The sequence below is a fragment of the Lissotriton helveticus genome, chromosome 8, assembly GCF_964261635.1.
Source record: "Lissotriton helveticus chromosome 8, aLisHel1.1, whole genome shotgun sequence".
NCBI lineage: Eukaryota > Metazoa > Chordata > Amphibia > Caudata > Salamandridae > Lissotriton > Lissotriton helveticus.
This window is the reverse complement of record NC_136069.1, coordinates 213,527,864-213,555,193: the sequence shown is the minus strand read 5'-3', so window position 1 is coordinate 213,555,193 and position 27,330 is coordinate 213,527,864. Positions and strand designations below refer to the sequence as shown.

General features: G+C 43.7%; 1 protein-coding gene across 1 annotated transcript in view; it reads left to right on the top strand.

Moving 5' to 3' along the window:
• IL10RB (interleukin 10 receptor subunit beta) overlaps nt 1-27,330 on the top strand; it is a 219,040-nt gene that overhangs the window by 95,690 nt on the left and 96,020 nt on the right. The window contains exons 3-4 of the mRNA XM_078656954.1: nt 14,014-14,109; nt 16,001-16,167. Of these exons, the coding sequence (XP_078513080.1) occupies nt 14,014-14,109; nt 16,001-16,167 (263 nt within the window). The remainder of the gene's footprint in view (nt 1-14,013; nt 14,110-16,000; nt 16,168-27,330) is intronic.

Here is a 27,330-nt window from a genome sequence, read left to right as displayed (position 1 = left end):
TAATAGGGGTATCTGAAAGGTTTTTCATAGCCTTTACCTGTTGAGAACCCTTTCTGTTTTCGATCACCTCCGAAATCTCTCCAGCAAAATCTCTGTTTCTGGGGGTAGAAGGTCAAATGGGTGGTAAAATTTGAATGTGAAAATCTTATGCCACGGCCCAGGTAGGGTCTTGATGAAGCTTGGCCATGGTCGAGGAACCGAACCCTTGTTCTCCCTGCCCTGCCAAAACCTTGTCTTGGAAGACCTTCTTAATGTCCTTCTGGCCTTTTTGTATTGAACTAAATACTCCCACGTATTTGGCCATGTCCCTTATGAAGTCATCACCAAAGAGTAATCTCTGGGAGGCCGGTTCTCCTTCCTTACTGGCCAGTACGTCCGATTTAGGGTCGATTTTTAGTAGAATGATCTTTTTCCTGAGAGTGCGGTATTCACGTTCCCTAGGAGGCAAATGGCTCTCAGCACCCATTGTCGCATCGCTTTTGGGTCAATGAGGGTGTCTTCGAGATAAGCTACCTCAGCCATCTCAAACATCTCTGTCAATGTCAAGAAGATGGTCTTGGCAGGACTTTTAGCCTTTGTCTAGACCTTTTCTAGGGTCCTTTCCACCCTTGGCAATGAACACTCGCGTCTAGTTCTGGGGTCAAAGCGATCTTGTCCGGGAGGAAGGGTCCTGGCGAGACCTGACCTCCTTCGGAATTTCTTTTCGAAGCCAAAAAGAAAGCTACTCAGTATTGTGTTGAGATGGAGCCCACTGTGGAGACAAGGGATATTTGATGAGGAGCTGGTCAATCATGCTTTCCCGGAGGAGTCCACAATGCCCATTTTAGAGCCTGAGGCCTTAGATGCCTCATCAGTTATTCCCATATTGCTGTACCAACAACTGGCCATCCTTTCTTAGAGAGGACTTCCAATTTTTGATGAATTGTCTCATCCAGTGACCCCATTACCTTATGCAGGGCTTTGTTTATAAGCACCTTCAATCTATCCTTCACAGTGTTTCCTATAGGTTCAAGGAACATGGGGCCAGATGTAGGTAATTACTATTTACTGATTCTAAAATACTGAATTTTACTGATTCGGTATTTCAGAAACGGTAAATGGTATGTAGATAAATTCGGTACATTTTACTGAATCGATATTATTCGGTATTACCGATTCTGTATTTACCGATTCGGTAATTCCCATTCATTCCTATGGGCCTTCAGGCCTATCGGTAATAGGGGAAACATTTCCAAGGGTGGCAGGGTGTCACATTGACACTCTGTTGCACCCCTGAATAGTGCAAGGGTGCACATGTGGCACACATACATGCCCTAAGGGCATGTATTTCTGCCACATGGCACTTTTAAAAAAGCAAATAATTGCTTTTTTAAAGGTATTCAATATTTACCACCAACTTGTAGTTGGTGGTAAATAACGAATCCTTAAATGAAAAATGCACTCACTTGAGTGCTCCCTAAATTAAGGGTTCAGTAATTTACCGAATCCGTATTTTAAGAATTCGGTAACTACCAATTCCTTAAATTACCGTTCGGTAAATTACCGAATCCTTACATCTGCCTCCTACATCTCAAACCCTCAATACCGGTCGGTAACAGCCGAAATTCGGTAATTTCGGCCCTTACCGACTGGTATTGGGCTACCTACATCTGGCCCATGGTCAATAAATAAGTAACCATCAAATTACTAGGGCTCTGAGAAAAAACAGCTGTTCCCACAGTTGGTGGCACTACAGCTGCCAGAATTCAATTAGATTGACCAACAAGTTAATGGTCACTCCAGTATATGTGCATGTTTATCTCAAACTGTTAAAATGTCCGCCGGCATGCCTCAAGGAGCTCCCGCTGCTATGGCAATGGGATCATGGGGCTGTCTTTTTCAAAGAAAGCCAGCGCTCTGTAAAAGTACATTTCTCTGCCATAAAGAGCCAGAAAGAAATACAAGGATATGCCGGGTACAGCATACTCCTTCCAGCATTCTCAAATATCTTAGAGAAGCATGTTAACGCGCACATTTCAAGTTACCTGGAAAATGCCAACCTTCACACCCTAATCAGTCGGGCTTTAGAGCCAATTGTACCATGGAAGCAGTCCTATTGGAAATAATCGACCACATTAAAGACATGCTAGACAAGGCCTTCCTGATATTGCTGGGCTTATCTGTGGCCCTCGATACTGTCCCCCATGAAAGACTATTGGCCCGCCTTTAGACTATTGAAATCGAAGGCCTAGCCGTGAAGTGGCTAACCTCATTTCTCAACAACAAAAGTCAAGAAGTGTAGATCCCTCCAGGCACATCCTCTATTTGTGAATTGGCTGTAGGAGGCCATCATGGTTCGGCACTTAGTCCCACATTATTCTACGCATACCTTACTCCCCTAGCTATGTTGGCTAAAGTAATATCATATGCAGATGATACTCAGTTGCTCTTTACCTGCTAAAAGGGGGATGAATTTGATGGAAGAGTCATCAGGTCCTGTCTTTCCAATGCGTTTAACTGGCTATCAAATGCAGCCCCAATAAAACTGAGATTGTGTTCTTTGGTGACTCTTCTCCCGAGGTGAGGAGGATGTGGTGGCCGCAAGACACTCCTCCCCAGGTACTTATCAAATGGGCCAATTATGATGTCGGTCGGAAAGCCTCCTCCCAACAGTTGGAATCTCTTAGACCTACCTACCGACTCGGTCGGTTTACATTCCAACTGACCGATTACGATGTTTGCCGTCAGAACGTAAACCGTCCGGTCATTCAGTCTCAGTTCCGTATCATACACCCCTGTGGACAGTGTTTCCGACCTCAGGATTACGATGTCGATTTCCAACAGCCTTTCCGCATTGGCCTGCCTAACATGGAAAGGCTGTCGGAAGGTGACTTTGGGGGCCCCCAGCAGGGGCTCCTAGCCCCCACGGCCTACGGTTGATCACTGAGGGGGTACCTAAGGGAACCCCTGTAGACCCCTGCACTGTTTGGCAGGCACCATGGGGTGCCTGCGACAGGGTGCAGTGTTTTACGTACGCATACCTCATTTCACCATAGGAGCTGGTTCTCAGGCGTAACACGAGTACCCTTAGGAAACAATGGGAATCTGATCAAGCAGTGATTGGTTGCATCATAATCCGGCAGTTGGAACCACCAACCGGCAAGTTGGTTGGTCCTGAATCCGAGTCTGTGTCGGGAGGAGGCTTTTTGACCGACATCGTAATCCGCCCCAAAGTGCAGTACAAATCCTGGAAATTAAAATCGACAGTGCCCTGGCTTTTCAATTACATATTCAGACACTGGTGGGCTCCTGTTTGGGGACCCTTCCTTTCTAAAGAAATGCTTCCCTATTCTGTCAATAGAAACCAGGAACATGGTGGTCCAAGCCCTGATCGCCTCAAGGCTTGATTATGGTAAGGTTCTCTAGTTAGGCCTCCCATTCTATTTTCTCAGCTGTTTACAGGTATTCCAGAATGGGGCAGCGAGATTAATCCTCATTCTCGCTCCAAGAACACATATGACCCCACATCTGAGGGTACTTCACTGGCTGCCCATCAAAAAAAGGATTATTTTCAAGACATTGGTCCTGGCACATAAAGCTCTCCACGAGAAAGGAGCTGTCTATCTGAGGAGGAGGAGGATATGTGCGTATGCCCCCTCAGAGAGCTGCGATCCTCACACAGCTTTATTGCCAGGATTCCTAAAATTTGCCAGGCAAGAAAGGGTGGATCATCGTTTTATTTTCCAAGGCATGGCATAAAGGGCCACATGCATCAATGTTGCCGTTTGCGAATCCTTAATTGCGAAAATTAAGGAATCGCAATTAAGGATTCGCAAACGGCAATGCATGATTAATTCGCATTTTTTTTAGCGATTCAGTATTTTTCCTTAATTGCGATTCACAATTTGCGAATCGCAATTAAGGAAAACCCTTCCCATTGATTCCTATGGGCTAAAAGGCCCATAGGAATCAATGGGAAGGCATTTACAATTTGCGATTTTCAATTTGCGAATCGCAAATTGAAAATGCAATTTCAAGGGTGCAGGGGGGTTCAAAGAACCCCTCCCTGCATCCCTGAAATTAAACTTAACTGCAATTTACACACACACATGTCCCAAGGACATGTGTGTGTGTAAAATGCAACTTTCAAAAATGCATTTTTGTGCATGTTTGAAGGTTTTCGGTAAATTAGCACGAGGTTCAACCTCATGCTAATTTACCCCTTCCAAATTGAAAATTCGCAATTTAAAAATGATCATGCATTGCATTTCAGAAATCTGAAATTGCGATTTCTGAAATGCAATCGCAATTTTAGAAATCGCAACATGATTGCGATTCCTAAAATTGCGAAATACATGATGCATTGCAATTTTGATAATTGCATTCGCAAACGGCCGAAAATTGCGATTCGCACCGTTTGCGAATGCAATTATCGTTGATGCATGTGCCCAAAAGAGTGGTGAGATAGGGGAAGTAAAAAGAAAAAGGTTTGACATTTGTGTGGGGGAAGGTTGGCTCTACAAGGGAGATTTGCAGTATGGTAAAGAGACAGGAAGGAAAACTGAATTATTTGAAAACAGGACGTGAGTAAACAACACTGTCTCTTGAGCCTTGTGGTGGGAACCGAAATACATCTTGTTGAGACCTCATTCTTTAATTGTTCAAGACATCACAGATGGACAGAACCAGTGGGACTGTTGTGTAGTTCCTATATTCCCAATAGGCTCTGCGCATTGGAATAATATATACTATAGAATTGACGTAGGACTTAGGTCAACTAGGTCACTATCAAATATATTAGACTTAATTGTGAGTGGCAGCTAGCTCAGAGGTCACTAGAAACTTTCTCGAATAAACAAGAAGGGATTAGTTTCTGACAACCACATAAACATGACAACTTTGTTTCCCCAAGATAAAACGTCTCTTCAGAGTCGTGGAAACAATAGATAGATATTTTACTCAGTCAATCGTGCATGCTTCGTTTCACCAGCGGTGCAGAGAAATAGAGAGACGGATGTTTTCAATAAAAATATTTATTGAACAGTCTTCTTTCTCATGCAGAAGAAATGAACTGCTTCAATCGTAATACTGGCTGCAAAGTATAATGCGTACAGCAAGAAGAGTATTATGAAATAATACTGTAAAAGCATGGTATGGTTTCTAAGCCATAAAATCTATACTAATATAATAAAGAGAGATCCCAAACCTTTGAGGCGGGTAATCTCAGGAACCACAGCACCAATCACAACACCCAATACAGCGTTGGAAAGGGCAGTTGCAGCAGAAGGACATAGGCTATGCAGACGCCCACCATATACATTTAAAAGGTAAAAGAACCGTGCCAGCAAAGTAGTCCCTTGTGGGGGTGTCTGCGTTGTGCTGTGGGCGTGTGCTGGGGGCGTGACAAACGCTGGGGGCCTGTGGTACGTTCCGCCCTTCATGCCATGTCTCATATCGTGTGCTAATCCCACCCTGATCCCTTTAAATACCCCTGCACCCCTTAATCATAACCCACCCTTACTCCTTAAAATACCCCAACACCCTTAAACACTAACCCATCTTAACCCTATAAATATACCCTGTACCCCAAAAACAAAACCTATCTCTAAACCCTAAAAATACCCCGTACCCCAAAACCCAAACCTGCCCCTGAACCCTATAAATACCCCTGTACCTCAAACCCAAACCTACCCCATAACCCTAAAAATACCCCTGTACCCCAAAACCCAAACCTAGCCCTAAACCCTAAAAATACCACTGTACCCCCAAACCACCCCTGAATGCTAAAATACCCCTGTACCCCAAAACCCAAACCTAGCCCTGAACCCTTAAAATACCCCTGTACCCCAAAAACCAAACCTACCCCGGACCCTAAAAATACCCCTGTACCCCAAAACCCAAACCTAGCCCTGAACCCTAAAAATAACCCTGTACCCCAAAACCCAAACCTAGCCCTGAACCCTAAAAATACCCCTGTACCCCAAAACCCAAACCTAGCCCTGAACACTTAAAATACCCCTGTACCCCAAAACCCAAACCTACCCCTGAACCCTAAAAATACCCCTGTACCCCAAAACCCATACCTATCCCTAAACCCTAAAACTACCCCTGTACCCCATAACCCACAACTATATCTGAACCCTTAAAATACCCAAACACCCCAAAACATATACCTCAGTACCCCAAAACATATACCCCTATACCCATACTTACCTTAACCAAACATTAAAAAAAACATGCTTTTACCATTCATGCATTTACAACAAATTTCGTTGTAAATGTATGCGTGGTAAAAGCATATAAAATGTAATGCCATGCATTATAATGGCATTGCGGAGTCATGGTACTTTCGAAATGAAAGTATGCGGAATGATGGTATGCGGAAAGAAAGTTGCGGAATAATGGGTGTTTACCCTCCCCCGGTAAGTACATTGGTGGCACGGCGGCCCACATCTCCAGCAACATACTCATATTTTTTCACCACCCATTTGAAAAATGCACAGGTCTCTCTCATTGATGGCCAGCACCGACATACACTTTTAGACACACCTCCCGCCACAAGTTCTAGAACTGCGAACTTTAGAGCTGGGGATCTGTGTTCGAATCTCGGCATCAGCTTAACATCCTGTGATTCCAGGCAAATCGCTTTGTCTCCCCGTGCCGACCACAAATGAATGTGTTCTTCTGTTTTGTAAATTGTGCTCATGCCATGTTGTCGAGTTCGCGCTATATAATATTGCAAGGAAAAATAAAGTAGGGAAACTCGAGTTCACACACTACTGAACGCGCACTCTTAAGTGCATCAGCAGTGCACTGTGAATCGGAGCGTTTCACAGGCCTGTCACAGATAAGAAATGCCCTACAAAACAATATACTACTGGCCGGCAGCAATTCATACCCGGACAACGTCGGGACGGGCTGCTAGTACATACATAAATAACAAAGACTAAAAGTACTCAACTGGTGCTTTTAAAATACGCCTACCCCAATGTACCTAACCTAGGCCTAGTACGAGGGAAGAAGTAAGTGTGGTTTAGCATAGGTTTAGTATTCTTTGCCAAGAATCTATCCAAGATTTCTCTTAGGGTCTAATCAGCTCCGTACCTTGGTTTAGAATGAAGGAGGTCTGGTATCTCTGTCTCGGGACTCGATTTCCCAACACCCCGCAAGGGGAGCTTGGAAACACTGGAGCTGGATTTCTTGGCAAGAGAAAAGACAGCGTCTCTCTCAGTGCGTCTGCTGGAGGGTCGGCTTCCTTCGGCACTTGCTGTAGTGAGCTGTGTCGGGCAAGTAGATAGTCGAGCTGCTCCAAACCACCATGTGTTTGCTATGGCAAGTGTAGGCATATTTATACCTTGAAGGTGCCGAGTTTGACGTAAAGTTGGACATAATAACGTCATAAAAGACTCTCAGTTTTTTGAAAACTCCATGAGTTCTTGGACAAAGCAATATTCAAGCAGGGGCAGGTCCCTGACTGCTGAAGCAGAGTTTTCCAAGAAATCGTTGTGGCTTTTCGGAACTAGTGGAAGTAGCCATGCTGTATTTGGAGTGCATGGGCTATGTCTAAATATGGTTATGATTTTTATGCCTATATTAGGATAAGGTGATTTATACCTATATAAGGGCATGAATCAGGAAAATTACACTAGGGTCCTAAAATGCTACACAACAGGACATGACTGAATAATAACCCAATGATCGTTAAACCGAGTGACTATGACCTAAATGCAAAGAGTTGTATCGTACGCCCCCTCCCCTCAGGACAGTGTAGGACCGGTATTGAAAAAGAGTTCCCCCCTGAGACGAGGAAAAGTATTGTTTGAGCTGATGTGGTAGTGTTTAAGGGTTGATTTGTGGGGAGACTCACAGAAATAAGAGCACTTGAAGAAAATGGGACTGCCGTCCAGAGCCACAGAGACAACGAAACATGACAAAGGGAGGAAATCAACAATATAACTCCAGGGTTGTGGACTGAAGTCGATCGCCTGGAGGAGGAAGGTGTACACCTAGGACAACAGGCGACTCAAAGGGCCAGGGATACCCCAAATCAAAACTGAACGAAACCTCAACCAGTATGGCAACATTTGAGCACGGCCTCCTAGATTCTATAAAATTTAAGACAAAAAGAAAGAGTACAACATAATTCACAGAGAATAGTGTCATATTCGCATAGCAGGCAGATAATGGTGGTGATACTACAGCAATTAATTTGAATAACATCCTTTGCCCTCTATGAGGTCATTGATGGTGTGGTTGAGCTCGGCGGATCCTCAACCTTTTTACAAAGTTGTGAACAACAGAGGTGGATGGTCTCTGTAGGTGCCTTTCACTTTAGCCTGATTCTGCTAGTTTGCTATTATGCACCCAACTTAGAAAGTGGGGATATATTTGAAGGTTTGATGAATACATTGTGAAAATGCCTTGACAGCACCTAACTGAAGGCTAATCCCATCAAAAATAGAATTAATTCCAAGATCAGCAAGGAAACACTGGGCCAAACGTGGCACAATAAAATGAACCTCCACAAAATCAAAGCCCAGCTGTTACCCAATGTGAACTCACTTAGATATTCTGTGGGCACTAACTTCACTCCCAAGGGAATGCATTGTGAGTAAACCAAGAAGCCTGCTACTCAACGTTATCTTTGCAGTTTATCCTGTTCACACCTTCTTTGATTTTCAGCTAGGTTTGTGCTAAATAAATACAAAAAACATGTATACTGTATGACTGGGCAACTTCAGTTATATAGTTGACCCTTGTTAGAAATGGGGGTATCTCGTTGGCAATGTTTATGTTTATGTTTTTTGCAATTTATATAGCGCACAACTACCCGGGGGTGTCTCGGCGCTCACTGAGCAGAAACGATAGCTATGGCAGAATTCAATTTGGGAAAAACCAGGTTTTTAATTTCCTCCGGAAGCTAATGAGCGTTGGGGCCATTTTAATGTGAAGGGGGAGAGTGTTCCAAAGTTTGGCAGTGGAAATCACGAAGCATCTATCACCCCAGTTGGCCTTTTTTGTTCGTTGAACTTTCAGCAGATGAGCTGAGGAGGAACGAAGCGTTCTAGGATTTTCTAGTGGGCAGAGGGGGTCTTTGAGAAACTGTGGGCCTAAGTTGTTAATGGCTTTATAGGCAATACACAATGCCTTGAATTTTGTCCGGCTCCTTACGGGCAGCCAGTGCAGCTGTTGGATGTACGGGGAGACGGAAGTGAACTTAGGGATGCCCAGTAGGATTCTAGCTGAGGCATTCTGTACTAGCTGAATCCTATTAAGGACTTTTTCCTGGGCATTAAGAAGGAGGGCGTTACAATAGTCTATTTTGGCGAAGACCAATGTGCTGATTAGGGTTTATCCAGCTGAAATAGGAAGATAGGGAAGAAGTTTTTTGATTTTTTTCAGGGTGAAGAAGGAAGTGGAGACCACAGAGTTGACATGATGTTGGAAGGTCAGTCTATTGTCGAAAATAATCCTAAGGTTACGAACCTTGGTGACAGGTTCTGGTGGAGGTCCCGTCTCAGTTGGCCACCATTGCGGGGACCAAGTAGGTTCCAGTTTCCCGAATGTCATCACCTCTGTCTTGTCAGAGTTTAACTTGAGACAGTTTGATGACATCCAGGAACTGATTGCAAGCATTCCTTTTTGAAAGTTTGCAATGGTTTACACCTTTACCCAAGAAGGGACTCTTCTTCCTAGTCAGGGTAGTCACTAGTCATTTCTAAAATAACTGCTGCTCACCCCTAGGTAGCTTTGCAGACAGGCTTAGAAAAATAAGCGATCTTTATCTAAACCAAACAAGACCAAAATGACTAAAATCTATTAAACAACAATAAGACTGTAATCCTTAGAAGGTAAAAACAGTTCTGTCCATAGCAAACTATAGATGCAACACTTTCAACACATAGTACCTTGGATGCGTCACAATCACAAACAAAAACAACCGCAGGTAAGGTGATGCGTCGGTTCCTTACGCCCAGGGAAGGTGATGTGTCCGTTCCTTACTTCAGGGAAGGTGATGTTTCGGTTCCTTACTGCAGCACAAGGAAGGAGATGCATCTGTTCCTTACTGAAGGTATAGTGAGGCATCGATTTCTTACTGTGCAGGGAGGTGATGCGTCAGTTTCTTACTGTGGCCCCAGCATTGCTGTAAGTCTTGGCACCCCGGTACGATGCATGGGGATTGGGTATGTGTTGGTTCTCGATGCAGCGGCAATGGCACGCGTTGGTCTCTCCAGCCACGGTGCCACAATGCGTTGGTTTTTGCAGCCGCACAGCAGGGCTTGCGTCAGAATTGGCGTGGTGATCTCGGACTTCGAAGATCGGAGCACAGGATTCAGCGTGCAGCGATTTCTCCAGCTGCCGTCAGGCTCTGCGTCGGTGTCTACAGCGGCGGTGCATCAGAAACGGGTGCGGATGTGTCGCACTTTTCTTAGTTGCTTCTTGTTGCCAGCTACCAACAGCAGGAACAACCTCCAGAGGCCCGAGACAGCAACAGGCACCACTTGGCAGGTCAGAACTTCCAGCAAGGAAGTTCAGGGGAGCTGGTAGTGAAGTCTTTGTTTCCCTGAGACTTCAGAACAGGAAGCAAGCTCTACTTCAAGCCATTGGAGATCTTCTTCAAGCAGGATACAGAGCTCACAGCAAAGTCTTTATCCTCTCCTTTGCAGAAACAGCCACTACAGGCCAATACCAGATAGCACACGGCAAAGGGGCAGTACTTCTTTAGCTTTCCAAGCTCTTCTCCCTGGTAGAGGTTCCTTTTGAGTCCAGAAGTAATCTGAAGTTCTGGGGTCTGGGCCCCATTATTTATAAAGCATTTCTCTTTGTTCTCTTGTGCCAGAGAGGCTCTGTGCTCAGTCAAAACCAGTACTGTGCTCTCTGGTCCAGCTTTCCAGCAGTGGGTGGAGACAGCATTGTGTAAGGTAGACCAGGCCCATTCAGGTAAAGGAAACGTTGTCTCCTACTTTATTCAGCCCAGCCCTCACTCATCCAGGATAGGCAGGACACACCTCAACCCCCCACCCCCACAGCCCTCCTTCTCAGTGGATGTCTACAGGGAATGCACATCCCCATCCCCTGGAACTTTGAAACCAGGCAATCAATCCACAAACCAGCAGAGGCACACAGGATGGCTAAGCAAGAAAATACCCACTTTCTAAACATGGTATTTTCAAACACAAAATATAAAAATCATCTTTGCTGAAAGATATATTTTTATATTCTGAGGAGTTCAGGCATACTAAACTCCATCTTTCCATATTATCCTAGTGGGAAGTTATACTTATAAGGTGTTATAAGTCAAATCCCATTCTATCCAATGGGACAGATAGCCTTTCCATAGTGAAAAACGGAATACATAGTAGTTCACTAACAGGACATGCAACACACATCAGTGCATGTCCTACCTTTCACACGCACCGCACCCTGCCCACAGTGAATGCACATACCCATCCTCTGTCACTCCAAAACCAGGCAGTCAATCCACAAACCAGCAGAGGCACACAGGATGGCTAAGCAAGAAAATACCCACTTTCTAAATGTGGTATTTTCAAACACACAATGTAAAAATCATCTTTACTGAAAGATATATTTTTATATTCTGAGGAGTTCAGGCATACTAAACTCCATCTTTCCATCTTATCCCAGTGGGAAGTTATACTTATAAGGTGTTATAAGTCAACTCCCATTCTATCCTATGGGACAGATAGCCTTTCAATAGTGAAAAACAGAATACACTGTAGTTCACTAACAGGACATGTAACACACATCAGTGCATGTCCTACCTTTCACATACACCACAGCCTGCCCACAGGGGTACCTTGGGACTACTTTGGGGATGACTGACATGTAATAAAAGGAGAGGTTAGGGCTTGGGAAGTAGGTGCACTTACCAGGTCGATATGACAGTAGAGACTGCGTGCAGACACTGCAGTAGCCGGTCCGAAAAACTTTTGAAAGGCCCACCGGCAGTATTTGACTTACAGGCCCTGGGCACACACAGTGCACTGTACTAGGGACTTAGTAGTAAGTCAAAAAAGCCAATAATAGAGGGAGCACTTGCACTTTGGCACTGATCAGCAGTGGCAGAGTGCCCAAAGCATCTAGACTAGCAAAACCAAAATTCAGCACCCAGGAAAAATACAAGAGGCAGAGGCTAAAAGATAGGGGAAAACCCACACCAAGGATGCTAAGTCTAATACGTGTCTCCTCCAGTTGAGAAGTGGGGAGAACTACCCACTCTCCTTGGAGTTCTCTTCACTAAAGCGGAACAATCTGGACAGACCATCAGCATTAGCGTGTTCTATACCAGGCCGGTGTTCCACCGTGAAGTCCAACTCCTGTAGGAAATGGACCACCTCAACAGTTTTGGGTTCTCACCCCTCATCTGCATCAACCATCTCAGTGGCCTTTGGTAGGTCTGATCCCGGAAGTGAGTCCCAAAAAGGTAGGGACTTAGCATCTTTAGCGCCCAGACCACTGCAAAAGCCTCACGCTCAATTGCATTCCACCTCGGTTCCTGGCGAAGTAACCTCCTACTAATGAAGGCCACAGGTTTGTTTAGGCCCTCATCATTTAGTTGTGAGAGAACATGGCAGATTTCAGGGCATCAAAAGCTTTCTGACAGGCTTCAGTCCAGTTCACCTTCTTGGGCTGCTCCCTGTAAGTCAGCACAGTAAAGGGGGCAACAATGGTGCCATATCCCTTGGCAAAACTCCTGTAATAACTGGTGAGGTCTAAGAAGGCTCTCACCTCTGTCTGGGTTATGGGGGTTCCCAAGCCAGAATGGTGTCAATCTTAGGCTGTAGGAGCACCACCTGGCCGCTTTCCTAACTGGTGCCCTAAGTACACCACTGATCCCTGCCTGATCTGGCATTTGCTGGCCTTGATCGTGAGGCCTGCCCTCTGCAGGGCCTTCAACGCTTCCATGAGGAAAAAAATATGAAAAAGTGCTGCAGAAGAAAACATCTGTTTTTTTCCTGCAAAAGGTATCAGCAAAGAGTTTGTGGTGCTAAAATCACTGTCTTCCGAGCTTTCAGGAACAGGCAGGCATTTGTCAGAAAAACAATATTTTCTACACAGTTTTGGCATTTTACTGGGGCATAGCCTATTTTTTGTATTTTTTTGCATTTGCGTAGTGTTAGAAATGGGTATGAAATCAATAATGCTGCACAACCAACCCCGAGCAGTACCAACACGTTTCCGCGGTTGTGTGGACTGGGCCTGTCGCAAAGACCTGCATCTACGCCGCAGCCTCCATCACCTTCGGAACCACCGCTGTTTGATGTACCCTTGTCGCAGGCCCTCGCATCTCTCGTCGATGGCAGTCTTGGCGACGACAATGGACTCTGCATTGCAGCCTCACAGCTCTTCGTGACCGAAGCATCGCCCCGACTGCATGCCATATCCTCCTCGCAGGACTTTGAATCGCAAACCCAGGCATTTTATACTCGATGATAACGCAGGCCCTGACATCACAGCCTCGCCACTTCTCGAAACCAATGCATCGCTTTGGCTGCGCAACACATCTTTGGCATGGATTGTCGCAACACTCCACAACCCAGGATCTAAGGTACTTTGTTCAGCAGGCCTAACTTAGCTCCTGTAGCTGGCACATGCTCCATCACGGTTGGCTTGAAACTGTGCTTTTATGGTGGTCCAGCGCGACCAGATAGCCACAGTTGTCGCTTTGTGCTTTTTAGCGCTGGCGTCACTAAAATCTTTAAAATTGCATATCTCCGGTTCTGCTGATTGGATTCTTGTCGTTTTGGCCTTGTTTTATTTATTTTAAAAAGTTATATTTTTCTAACATGGTGTGAAATCTTTTTTTATGTTGTGTTTTCACTTTATTGCTATTTGAAGTTTTGTGCAGATACTTTACACATTGCCACATGATGAGCACAGGTTAATTTAGGGTTGGCTTGTGCCTAACCTTGACAAGGCATGACTCATTCCCCAGTCAACCAACAACCCAATTTCTCACATCTAGTTTTTGTAGTTTGCTAAAGGTAGCATTTGTTTCTGTGTTCCCTTTAGGAGAAGCAGTTGCATTGATAGAAGTGCAGACGATTCATCACTGGAGTTAAGGTGCAGATTGCCCCAGGGAAGCACTGCTGATTCAGAAAACAGAAGGTTTGCTATTTTCTTTAGTTTTAACTATGTATGCCGCAGTAAAAGTTGTTAGCAAGACTCTATGCACCAGAGACGTAAAAAAGAAAATATATATATATATATACATATATATATACATATATATATATATATATATATATATATATATATATATATATATATATATATATATATATATATATATATATATTATATATATATATCTGCTGTTCGGTTGAAACTTGTTTTTACTCTTTTTATTAAGATTTTAATCCAAAAGAAAAATAACATGCACAGGTACCACCGCATGTTCTGTTGCAACTTTTGATACATGTTAAAACACGGTAGATTTTTTTTAAAATGACATCTTTCAAATTTTTTTAAAATAAAGCACAATATGGGATAGTGATGTGATCACTGTGATAAATAACTAATATTTTATTGTTTATGTGACTAATATCAAGATAAGAATCGGATACCTTCATACATATACCTAAATGTATTCAGTGATTACAACATCTAATTTTGATCCAAATGTCCAATATTTTCTTATTTGTTTCTTCTCCACTAAATTGATTTCTATTCAAAATAAAATAAATCAAGAATTTAAAAAAGTGTCTAATAGCTTATGAACACTGTGGAGGTTTAGGATTTGTTGAGAGAAGCAGAAAATCTGAACACAAAGGCAAAAAAGCACTCTTAAGCACTTTTTTAAGAACTCGTAAGAAGTCTGTGTGGATATAAGGTGAGGATAGAGTGGAATGCTGTCAAAGAGGGACTTTGTTGGACTGCATGGGAGATGACGACATGGCTGCTCAATTAGAAGTTAACCTACTACTCTGTGACATTCCGTCTCTGGTTTCAGTGCTTTCCTGCTGGTTCAAAAGATAGAAGGGTGCAGATATGTTACGTTGTCTATTCTATCATAGTCTTGTTTCAACGTCTCCCTCCGTTGTCTAGAGCAAACTTCCTCTCTAGGAATTGAGTTTGATCACATTTGCTTTTCTCTCTGTCTTGGCTACTGCTATGTCTTTAATGTATATTGTACAGAACCATGAAGGAGACATATTGACCAAAGAAAACTGCTATATGGGTCTAAAATTGGTTGATAACACAGCAGTTATTGTGTGTGATGTTTCTGATTTAACAAGCGTACTTTCAGTTTTGAGTTTTGTAAAAAAAAAAAAAAAAACGGATGAATTGTGCTAGTACTGGTTAGAAATCTGAATCAGAACCATTTACTATTTAAACCATGAATCAGAATTAAGGAATATTTAAAATATTTTTCTATAAAATGCAAATGTTATTTTCAAACAGAGGCTTGAACAGAAAATATAAATCAATTATGAGAGAGTTAAAAAGGGTTTAAAAAATAACATTTGATAAAAGTGGTTCCCACTTGCATCTTGGTGTTAAACATAATTTACCACAAATGCCAAATTTAGTTTAATTACTTAATAGAGATCCATTAATAAACATATTCTGGAATGGATATTTTTTGTTCGTAACACTGTAAGAAATAGTTATTATGCATTCTTCATTCCAGTATAGCACCTTTGTAGGGATCTTGTCAGAAGGGAGGAGAGTGTGTAAATGTTGTGGTACCTCCGCCTAACAATTTATTATTGACACAAATTATGTCTAAACTAATAGGTTTGATTCTCAGGGACACTGCTAAATATAATCAAGGATGTGTTTAAAAGGAGCACAGAACAATTGTAAACAACAAGGACCCCCTGAAAGACAGATCAATTTCCTGGGTCAGGGCAAAAAGTATAATGACAAAAGCAACACAGTTCATCAGTTGGGTCATTCCACTACGAAGCATCGAACAATGAAATCTGTATTGTTTATATGTCTATATTTTCAAAAAGGATTTTTTGTATTTTCATATTAAATATCTTTTTTTCAGCAATGTTCATTGCATTGATGGATTCGAGGATACCTGTCAGAAAACCTTCCTGACCAAGTGTATGTTCAGCGGATTACATTATGGTTTGTTTTGTTTAAGTGTGAAATCTAATTTCAACAACAATACCTCAGATTGGGAGTCAATTCATTTCAACCCCCTAACAGACAGTAAGTACCTTTTGTTCAGATGTCACCGATGCACTGTAAAAGCCTTGATATAGAAAGAGGATGTTCTTGAAAATGAAGTAGTGGTTGACATTTTCACAAAAAGTTAGTATTGTTTTAATACTGTGTTCATATTTAAAGATTAAGTAGTATGATATGTCTTACATGTTAGGTCTCTGCACTCAGGGGCCATCATGATAATCCTGTATATGACTTTAGTGCAGTGGTCTTCAAACTTTCTGATGCCGAGACCCCCCCCAATCAAAATCTTTTAGGCATAAGGACCCCCTACCGACACAAATTTCTAGAACCTAGTACTACTTATAATTAACAACCGTAATTGTTCTCCAGAGAAACAGTCAATATGTGGTTGCTCCTCATTAGTACCAGTTTAACACCTAAATATAGCAATAAGCAGCAAAAAGGTGACCAGTACAGCTTTACAAAGGGCCTTCTACTGAGTAGCAACACCTGTTGCTGCTTTTTAGTAACTTTTGAGTAAATACATTTTCTTGTTGAAATCACAGATTATGCGGCAGATGATGGATTATGTGGCAAATGCGGCAAAACTATAATTCTGATAAAATCGCTGTGGCAGCATAATCACATAATTCGAGTGGCTTTTCGTATAATGGCTGTAATGTATGGTCTGCAACTTTATTGCACGACATTAGAGGAAAGCCATACTATATTTCATGGGATGCTGATGGCTTGGCATTTACAGCTGCATGTAACTGGAGGTAGCTGAATATCATTCATCATTATTAAAACATACATACGTTTTTTAGGTATTTTTCCGTCAGGTAGCTACATATTAAATAACGGGCAGCTTCAATGAATGATCATTACATTTCAAAAAGTTGTTACTTAGTGGGAAATGCATTATAGTACATTATGAAACCTCTGTTAGTTAATGCACTGCAAAGGTCTGTGTGAAACCAGAGAGCCACAAAATTAAATCTTGGTTGGTGCGTTGAAGAATAGTGACTTATGGATTTTTAGTGCTACGAGGTCATAGCCTGTGACAGAACGCCCTGTAAATATGTAAGTCTTTATTTTATACTTGCATTGCACACAGTACAAGATAGACCGCTACAAAATGTGCAAAATGTTTTACGATAAAATGGCACTTCCAAAATATGTGGGATGCATCCAAAATATAGGGGCCTGGTTACAAGCCCCTTGTGCTGCTGGAGTCACACTTTTTATGCTGCTCTGGTTGCGCAGAGTCCAGACCTATATCTACGAGGCCACGCAAAGTCACTTCATGTGGCTTTTCATGGCCTCCTAGATATGGTGTACGACAACGAAGCGCAAGTCAATGCTTGCCTTGCACTCCGTCAGGGGGGTGTTCCATGGGCGTTGCTGTGGGTTTTCCCATGGGGTTTGAAACATTCCCAGACTTACAAGGATCTGTAAACCTGAGGATGCATCAAAATTGTACACTGCCCCAGGGGATGGGTAACGAGGAGAAATATCTTTATTTGTCCACAAATGTTTTCACTTTCTATGTGTAGCACACATAGAAAGAGAAAAAAGACTCCATGGACTGTTATTGTGCAGGAAGTTGTACCTTCCTGCACAAAACAATCCTGCCAACAATGCAAACACCCTGGCGCCATGGTGCAAGGGTGCCTGCATTGGTGCTAGGTACCAAATTGTACGTCAGCAGAAAAAAACAAGAATGCACTGTATCTTATAAATACTGTCCATTCTTGCCCTTTTGAATTGGCGTAGGGCAGCACAGCATAAATATTTGCGGAGCAGCCCTACACCATTTCATTATAAATGAGGCCCATAGATTTTAGTAATACCCAAACCCTATGTAATGCATTTTCTTTTACATAACTGTCCCTTCAACACCTTCTCAGGGACAGCTAAACACACCTTTCTGGCAGTGTGCTACTGACCTGAAAGAAATGCAAATGTGCACAACGAGTTAATCTGCAAATCCTTTACATTTTGTGATTAACTCGTTTTGAGCATTTGCATTTCTTTCAGGCCAGGCGCACACTGCTAGAAAGGCGTATTTAGCTGTCTGCGTGGCTTCGTAACCCCAGCACAGGACAGTCCCTAGCATTTTCCGACCTGGAAGTAACAGTCTGAGATGGTTTCGTTTTGCAAATGAAGGGAGCGACCACTTTCCCCTGACTCCACGGCCCCCCTGGGGGTCGCACCCCACAGATTGAAAACCTCTGCTTTAGTGTATCTTTCATCCTCCCTTGCCATATTCCAATTTTTTCTGTATTGGGATCTGCACTGAACATTGGCATATTTCCAGACAATAGTGTATTTCCTGTGCTGCCTCTGTAATTCAGGTAACCAACCAGCATAAAACTTGAAGAGCAAAGTGTTTAAGAGGATAACTAAGGTATTGATTGACAAATTTGACACAGATTAGACAGGAGGCTTAAATGTTATAAGGTGAAGGTCCCTAAATATTTTTGTACTTGCTAATATGGCATTCCCATTATTATTTTTTCAACATATTTTTATTGAGTTTTGTGCAGATGCTTACAAATACAGTGTACTTGTAACATTCTTTTCTGTCCCCCATAATTTTTCTATCAATGTACCATTCCGGGTAAAGTCATGCAGTACAGGATGGGAGAGAATGTAGTTCAGATAAGTTCTAATGCGAGAGATACCAGTAAGTCATATAATTCATGGATAGGTGGTTCAGGTGGCAAGCATGTTCCTCTATGCTAAATATCTCCTTGTGTTAAAAACAACAACTTATAACAAGCTTGGCAAACGTATCAACCTGAGCTGGAGTACGGTGTTGGTATGAAGATTTTGCAGGCAAGTGGTGGGTGCAGTGTGCTTTCCTGTGGTCAGGGTGCTTACCTGGGGGAGGGCGGTAATGGATATAGGAGACTCAATTGTGAAGGGGAAATACCTTGTCACAGAGGCACATATGAGCATCAGGGGAGAATGTAGTATCAATCAGACTTGTCTATTGCACTGTCTGGGGCTGATAGAAGTTCGGGGAGACAGAGACGACGCCTCCGGGAAGAACGGCTGGAAGCACTGAAACTAGGCAAAAGTCTAAGTAGGTCCTTCCACCTCAGCCCTCCCTTGGAGCATTTAGGTTAGAAATACAGGAGTTACTTCTAGTGGTACTACACCAAGAGGGAAATATCCATTTACATAGTGTTTTTAACCGCAAACCCCTCCCCTGATCTAGCGACAGGATTTTCCTTCCATTTTCACTAGTTAAAAGGAAGTGGACACAGAGGGTATACACCCCCTTCAACCCCCCTTTTTTAGGTCCTGAAGAATACTATGTACCCTTCGGGGACACCTCAGCAGAAACATGTCGACCGCATTTAATACGGTGAAGGGAGAATAATATCCCATACCACCGTCCACTTCGTTTTTTACCACCATACATTTACCATTTGAATAAACATAGCACATGGACTAATGTAATGGTTTTTAAATCACTTATCACTCCCCCACGGCCATCACTTAGATTTAGAATTGCATCCCTGTCTCCAGGTGTATGCCCGCCCTCTATCAAACCCAGTTTTTAGAGGGCGAACACAGCCGATGATGAAGCATGACGCCACGTGGTGTGTGAGGCCAGTTTGTAACTTTTTATGAGATGCCCCCACTGGTAGTGCATCTCTACAGAACTCTGTAGATACACATAGGAATTGATTCAAGGGGCAGCCCACTTTTGTGTATTCATGAGATAGTGGAGGCTGGCTCGCCCTTTGCCCCGCGCCTCTGGTTCCCACCCTCAGCAACATTGCTGGGGTTAGTGTGTGTGTGTGGGCTGCTAGAAGTTCACCTATCTCTTCAATATGTGGGTAACCCCTTAAAATGGTATGCCATGCTTGCGCATGCTCCAGTGACTGGAGTCCATAACTCACCTCTTGCAGGGGTTCGCTCCTTCACATTCTGCTCACTTAAGGGCCTGTGTTCACCAGTGCAGAATGTTCAGGCCTCTAGGGGTCTTCCAAGCCATTGCCAGCTGGCAACGCGCCAGGAGCAGCACTAGATCTATACATTTGATTGTAATTATTTTGCCCCTTCATCTGGGGAACAGGCCTGGTATGCAATAGGCTGGAGTTTTTAGGATATTTTGCCCCGTGGATTTATCCACGTACCAGGTGATGTAATCCCAGTAAGGATGGAGAGACGGACATGCCCATACCATAAGAAAAAGTCTGCTTCCTCTTCATTGCTTCTGGGCCACTTCACATGTGCATTGAAGGAACATTGGATTAATCCTCTTTGGGGTGATATAGGCTTTATGAAGAGAATAGAAGTGAATGAGTTTCAATCAAGCATTTCTGGAGACCTTTGGCCCCGTAACATCGTTTTGGCTTGTGGTGTCAATGCATTATGAAACAATTTTATCCCTTTGATCCTTCCTGAGTTCGTATACACAAGTTGTAGTGTAGCATGTGATGGTGGCTCATCCACACCAAGTCTCCTTTGGGCCCACATCATGGCCCTGACCAAGCCGTAAAGTAGGAAGTGGCGATAGGAGATATCAAATGTGTCAATGATGACTTTGAATTCTTTAGGCGTGTTGTTCTCATAAAGGTCTCTCCACCTTCATCTACTCTTGCAGCCCCTGCCTGTCGCCACAGGAGTCAAATGTCCCCAGAGCCTTCAACGGCAAATCGCAGGCGTGTGGGAGCTTACAATGATTCCGGCATAGGGCCGGTTTGCAAATGTATTGGAGAATCCTGAGTAGAATGTTTTGTGTCTCATTTATGCCTTCTCCCCAAGGGATGCAGGAGTAGTTGTAGCAAAGCGCCCCAGCTTGGAGTTACTGCAGATTCGGCTCCCGGAGTACCTCCCAGTAAATTCCATTAGTATGCCGCTCAGGCCAGTTGCGCTGCCAGTTAATAAAGTTTGAAGTCGGTGACTGCCAATCAGGCCTCTGCTGCTGGGAGGAAGAGTTTGGCCAAGGACAGAGCAGGGCCAATAATATTCTGTCAGTTTCCTGAAAGCCAACCCTGGGAATTGAGAGGGGTAGCATGGTGAACAAATATACTAATAGTGGGAGTACTACAATATTCGTAGCATGCGGTGGCGTAGATACATATGCTTGGCATTATCCTGCCATTTATTGTTGGGCTCGGACAATTATAAGTTGTTTTTCTTCTAAGAAGTCTTCGAGTCAGGAGGTATAGTGACTCCTCATCCATTGTATATTGTATATGTTTCCTGGCTCTTTTGTCAAATTGTTTTTTTTGTAGCTATCTGTTTCAGAAGTCGTCATCGCAGCTCCAAGACCGAAGCTCAATTCCTCACCAAGACCTTAGCAGCCCACCATTTTTTCTCTCCAACCAAACTGCGTTCATGACCAAACAACACCGGCTGGTGTTATTAGATATTTCCTAGCGACTGCCTCAGTTCTGGCCCGGCCTTGCTGAACTTCTTCGTCTCCACTCTCCAAGCCATTATCGACGAGGGATTGAAAACATGCCCTTCAGCTTTTGCCCCAAATGCCACTCAAAGTACTCCCGGCAAGGCCAACACAGAGTGTGCAATCTTTGTTTATCACCACAACATGAGGAGACTTCCTGCGAGGCTTTCTTGGCATTCTGGTCGATGAAAACCCTTTGACTGCGAAGGGAGCGCCGTTGGACCTACACCACCATGCAGCGATACACAGAAGATACTCCGAACATCTTCGGGGAGCAGTCATCAGACCCCGAACAGGAACCGCAGGGCACAAAAGCACAGACGGCACCTCCGGGAGTGCCAATACTGCTGGCTAGCACTGGGATCTCCAAGCAAGGACACATGAGTACCTAGGTGAAAGCCAGCCAATCCTCTACCAAACCACCCAAACCCTCTTTTGGACCCCACTGCCCTCAGGCCATGGTGGGCTACACCTGCAGGCACACAAAGACAAATCCTTTCTGCCTGGAAAGCCTTCGAGAAGTGTCAGAAAATATAAGGCCTTGAAATTTGTTTTCGCACCAGTACCGAAAAAGGCCACATCTGTACTCCCAAACAAAGCTGAAGCAGCGTGCATTAGATCCGAAAAGAGCCTTGGAACCAGAAGATGTTTCAGCACCAAACCCATCGACGCTGGAGCCAGCACCTAAGCCGTTTGCATCAAAGCCGCATACGCACAAAGCTGCAATGGGGACAAGTCCCTCTGCAGTGCCATCCAAGCCTTTGACACCGAAAGCCACCAAATATGGTGCTGAACCACGGCAAAGACAAGTGCAGCCAATTCTAGAGCGCTTGCAAGGCAAGCTAGACAGGGAGCAAAAGAATCTTTTTGTGCACCCCAACAATGGGAAACTGGGCACCAAAGCTCCACTACCTGTTTCCCTTACACTTCCCAAAAGAAAGAACACATTTGATGACATTGCTGGTAATGAACCAGCCAAACCACCAAAGAAGAAGGACAGAGGCACAAGCATTATCTTTTTCCCTCCTTCTCCTCCTCCTCATCCGCCACTTCCTACTCTTCCAACTCCTCCTCTACTTCCACCCTCGCCTACCCTGCCTTCACCGCCACCAAGGACAGTACATTCACCCTCTCCTGGCCAACTGCCATCACATAGCCACATTTTTCACCAGATCAGTTGCCTATTGGTGATGACCAACCAGAGGAATATAATACCCCCTATTGAACAGATCCCCACGGGGATCCCAATACTGCCCCATATCCATGGGATATTTATGATGCTGATCTGATGGATGAAACAGATCCTAACATCTACCCATCCAAGCTTTCACTGCCAGAGGATACTACATCATATCATGATATTATCAGCAGAGCTGCTGCTTACCATAAGGTAACCCTACAGACTATATAACAAGAGGATGATTTCCTGGCAGAGACACTTAATAAATCATAAAAAAACAGCTCAGTCACTCTCTATTCTTAAAGGCATGTTGTCCTCTACACAAGACATACTTAAAGAGCCAGTTAAGTCTTCGGTAGGCACCCCTATAATTGACAAGAAGTACAAGGCATGTCCATTGGACACTGAATATAGTAAGGGCCAAGTTACATCAGATTCTTTGGTAGTCCACACAGCCAGGAAGAGGACAAATGCACAGGGAACAGGAGATGTGCTTCCTACCAAAAAAAAAGTAATGAATATGATGCCCCAGGCTAGCGCATCACAGCACAGGCAGCCAACCACATATGCATTGTAAATTTGGTAGGGCTAGTCTCCAGATATAATTGTACCACATGGGACGAAATGCAGGAACTACTACAACACGACCCTGATCAAGACCAACAACGTGGTGCACAACTGGTAGGAGAGGGAAGGGCTATCTCTAATGCCACTACACAGTGCTCCCTGCAAACACCAGTGTCCTGATCAGACACCACACATGGCTCAGGGTCTCCTGCTTCAAGCCAGACATGCAACAACACCTGCTCAATGTACCATTTGATGGACAAAATCTCTTTAGTCTATAGGTGGATGAAATGTTGGAAATGTTATAAAAGGACATAGACACCGCTAAAGCAATGGGGGCCCTACAAACATACCAACACCGTAGTTCCTTTCATATGAGTCAATACTGGGGTGCAGCCAGAGAGGATTCATTCACTGACTCTGTCACTGGCCAGAAACAACTGGGCTCATATCAAAGTCACTTTAGCAGGGGCACTTACTATGGATCAAACTATAGAAATAGAATTAGAGGCCCTGCAGCCACTACCAAGATGCCCACCCCTCCAAAGCAGTGACCACCTACACCTTCCCGACCACATGTTACACCAGTTGGGAACAGGTTACAAGATGTCTGTCCACACTAAGAGAACATCATCACAGACCAATGGGCCCTATCATTATTATTGCATGGATCTCAAAGAGACACCACCTACAATTCCACCAAGACCACAAAACATGCCACAAGAAAATGTTACCCTTTTACATGATGAGGTCCAATCTCCCCTTCAAAAAAGGGCAATAGAAATCGTACCCTTACAACACAGGGGACACTGAGTATACTCCCTCTATTTTCTCATCCCCTAGAAGAACAAAACATTAAAGCCTATACTAGATCTCAGGCCACTCAACAGTTAAATCTCCTCAGACCACTTCCACATGGTCCAACTAGAAGAGGTGATACCACTGCTACAGCAACGAGATTTCATGGCAGCATTAGACCTCAAAGACGCATACTTCCACATTCCCATACATCCAGCGCACCTCAGTTATCTCTTTTTCAACGGCCAACACCACCAATGCAAATACTACCCTTTGGGGTCACTACAGCGCCAAGGGTTATCACCAAATGCCTTGCTTTAGTAGCGGCTCATCACAGAACGTATCTTGACGACTGGCTCATCCAGAGCCCAAACTACCAGCATTGTCTTCAGGACACCAAACAGGTTATCAACCTTCTGAACGAACTGTGGTTTACCCTCAACACACTAAAGTCTAATCTGCAACCGCTACAGATTCAGCCCTTCCTAGGTGCAACACAATTCAGTTACAGCTAAAGCCTATCCCAGTCCAGAAAGAGTTTAAAAGTTCACACAGACATTGCCTCTTTTTCAACCACAAGCTCCACTCACAGTAAATGTAGTGATGAGCTTTTCAGCTTGATGTCTCCCTGCATAGCCATAGTACCACATGCTCGCCTACATATGCACCCCTTTCAGCACACCCTTCACTCTCACTGGTCTCAAGCGGAGGGGCATCTACAAGATCTGGTGTTGGTTTCGTCCAGCAACTCATTGCTCTCTGCGGTGGTGGAACAGCAACAACTTGTTGCAGGATCGGTCTTTCAAGGGCCCAAATCCGCAAGTCACCATTACCACAAATGCATCCCTTCAGGGGTAGGGAGCACATATGCAAGATCTCACAGTTCACGGTCTAATGGCAGTATATCAGGAACATCTATACATCAATCATCAATAGCTTCTAGCAATTCAACTAGCCCTCAAAGCTTATTGCAGTCTCCTACACCAGAAGGTAGTACTAATACGCACAGACCATATGACTGCACTGCATTATATTAAAAAACAGGCGGGGGACACACTCCTCACAGCTATCCCTCCTATCAGAGCGGACCTGGCACTGAGCAATCTTTCACAAAATCCACCTCCTAGCAGAATACATACCTGGGGTGGACAACGACTTTGCAGATATGCTCAGCAGGACACATCAGCAGGTTTACTAGTGGGAGATCAACTTACCACAACTCCACTCTTACTTCAAAAGGTGGGGAACACAGGACATAGGCTTGTTTGCCACTCACCTCAATGTCAAAGCTTCGACTCCAGGTTTCCTCATCCTCAATCCAAAAACAATGCCCTATGGATGAATTGGTCAGGATTATTTGACTACACTTTTCCTCCTCTCCTACTCATTCCATACATGGAAAAAAGTTAACACAGACATCTTTAACAAGAAACCTAATAGCCCCAACATGGGCACAGCAGGCATGGGTCACAACCCTGCTGCACCTGTCTGTAGTGCAACATGAGAAAATACCTCCTTGACCAAATCTACTGACACAAGGTCAAGGAAAGGTAATGCATCCCAATCCCAGACAGCTAAATCTAGCAATTTAGTTCCTGATATCCTAGAATTTGGGCATCTGAAAGTACCAAAAGAATGTATGGCCAACCTTAAATAAGCTCGTAGACCAATAATTAGAGCATGTTGGGCCATATGTATCAAGGACAAATGCGTTTGCAAACGCCGAAATTCGCAGAATTTTTTGCGTTTGAAAACGCATTTTTGCTAAAAGGTATGAATGTAGCAAATCTGCGTGCAAAATAAGGAATCGCAAAATTTGTGATTCCTTATTTTGCGATTGCATTTAAGGAATCGCAAATTTTGCGATTCTTTAATTGCAATGTAAGAAGCAATTTCGCTTTAAGGAATCGCATATTACCACCAACTTCAAGTTGGTGGTAATTTGGGATTTCTTTGAAAAATACACTTATTTGCATTTGTCAAAGTGCTATGTGAAGCACCTACATGGCATGTATGTGCGTCACATGTGCACCCATGCTTATTTCAGGTGCACCTGGGTGTCCTTTGGACACCCCTGCACCCTTGAAATTGCATTCTCAATTTGCGATTCGCAAATTGCTAATCGCAAATTGAGAATATCTTTCCAATCATTCCCATGGGCCTCTAGGCCCATAGGAATGAATGGGGAGGTATTCCTTAATTCGCAATTCGCGAATTAAGAAATATGTAGGATTCGCATAATGTATTGCAAATCCTACATACATAGCATTTTGTGATTCTCAAATAGCGATTCCCAAAAATTCGCTATTTGAGAATCGCAAAATGACTATTTGATACATACGGCCCGTTATGCAGCAAAATGGAAACGGTTTGTACTGCTGTTCAAATAAACAAATCCAACCTTTAGCAGCCACAGTACAAGACCTTGAAGGTTATCTCTTCCATCTGCAGCAAGCAGGGCTCGCTTACCCAACTATCAGGTTACACTTTTCAGCCCTAGCTGCCTACATGCAGAACAGGTAACATATGTCCCTGTTTAAAATACCAGTAATCAAAGCATTCATGGAAGGACTGAAAAGAATTATCCCACCTTCCACTCCGCCCCCCTCAGCCTGGAATCTATACATTGTCCTTACAAGACTTATGGGGCTGCCATTCAAACCACTCCATTCATGTCAACTCCGATATCTAACATGGAAAGTTGCCATTCTAGTGGCAATCAATTCTCAAAGAAAGCTAAGTGATCTACATACACTACTCTACAGGGACGAAGCTGGGGAACCTGGTTCAAGTCTCTGCAAGGATGCTCAATATCCTGTGATTCTGTGCAAATCAATTAATCTTCCCGTGCCTAACAAAAATGAATGTGTCCTCATGTAACGCAACTGGTACTCGTGTAAAGCGCCCTGATACCCTCGGGTCAATTTTGTGGTATATAAAACTCTGTAAAAAACATTAATTAGTTCTACAGACCAGACTAATCAGAAATTTCTACCCAAGATGGTCTCAGCCTGTCACACAAGCCAGCCATGGAACTACCAGTGTTCTTTCCTAACACAGACACAATAGCAGAGAAAGCCCTGCATATATTAGATGTCCAAAGTGCTATCATGTTCTACATTCATAAAACAAAACCCTTCAGGAAAACACATTTACTGTTTGTCGCCTTTACCAAGCCTCACCAGGGACACCCATATCCAAGACAGAAATTGCTTGATGAATAGTTAGATGC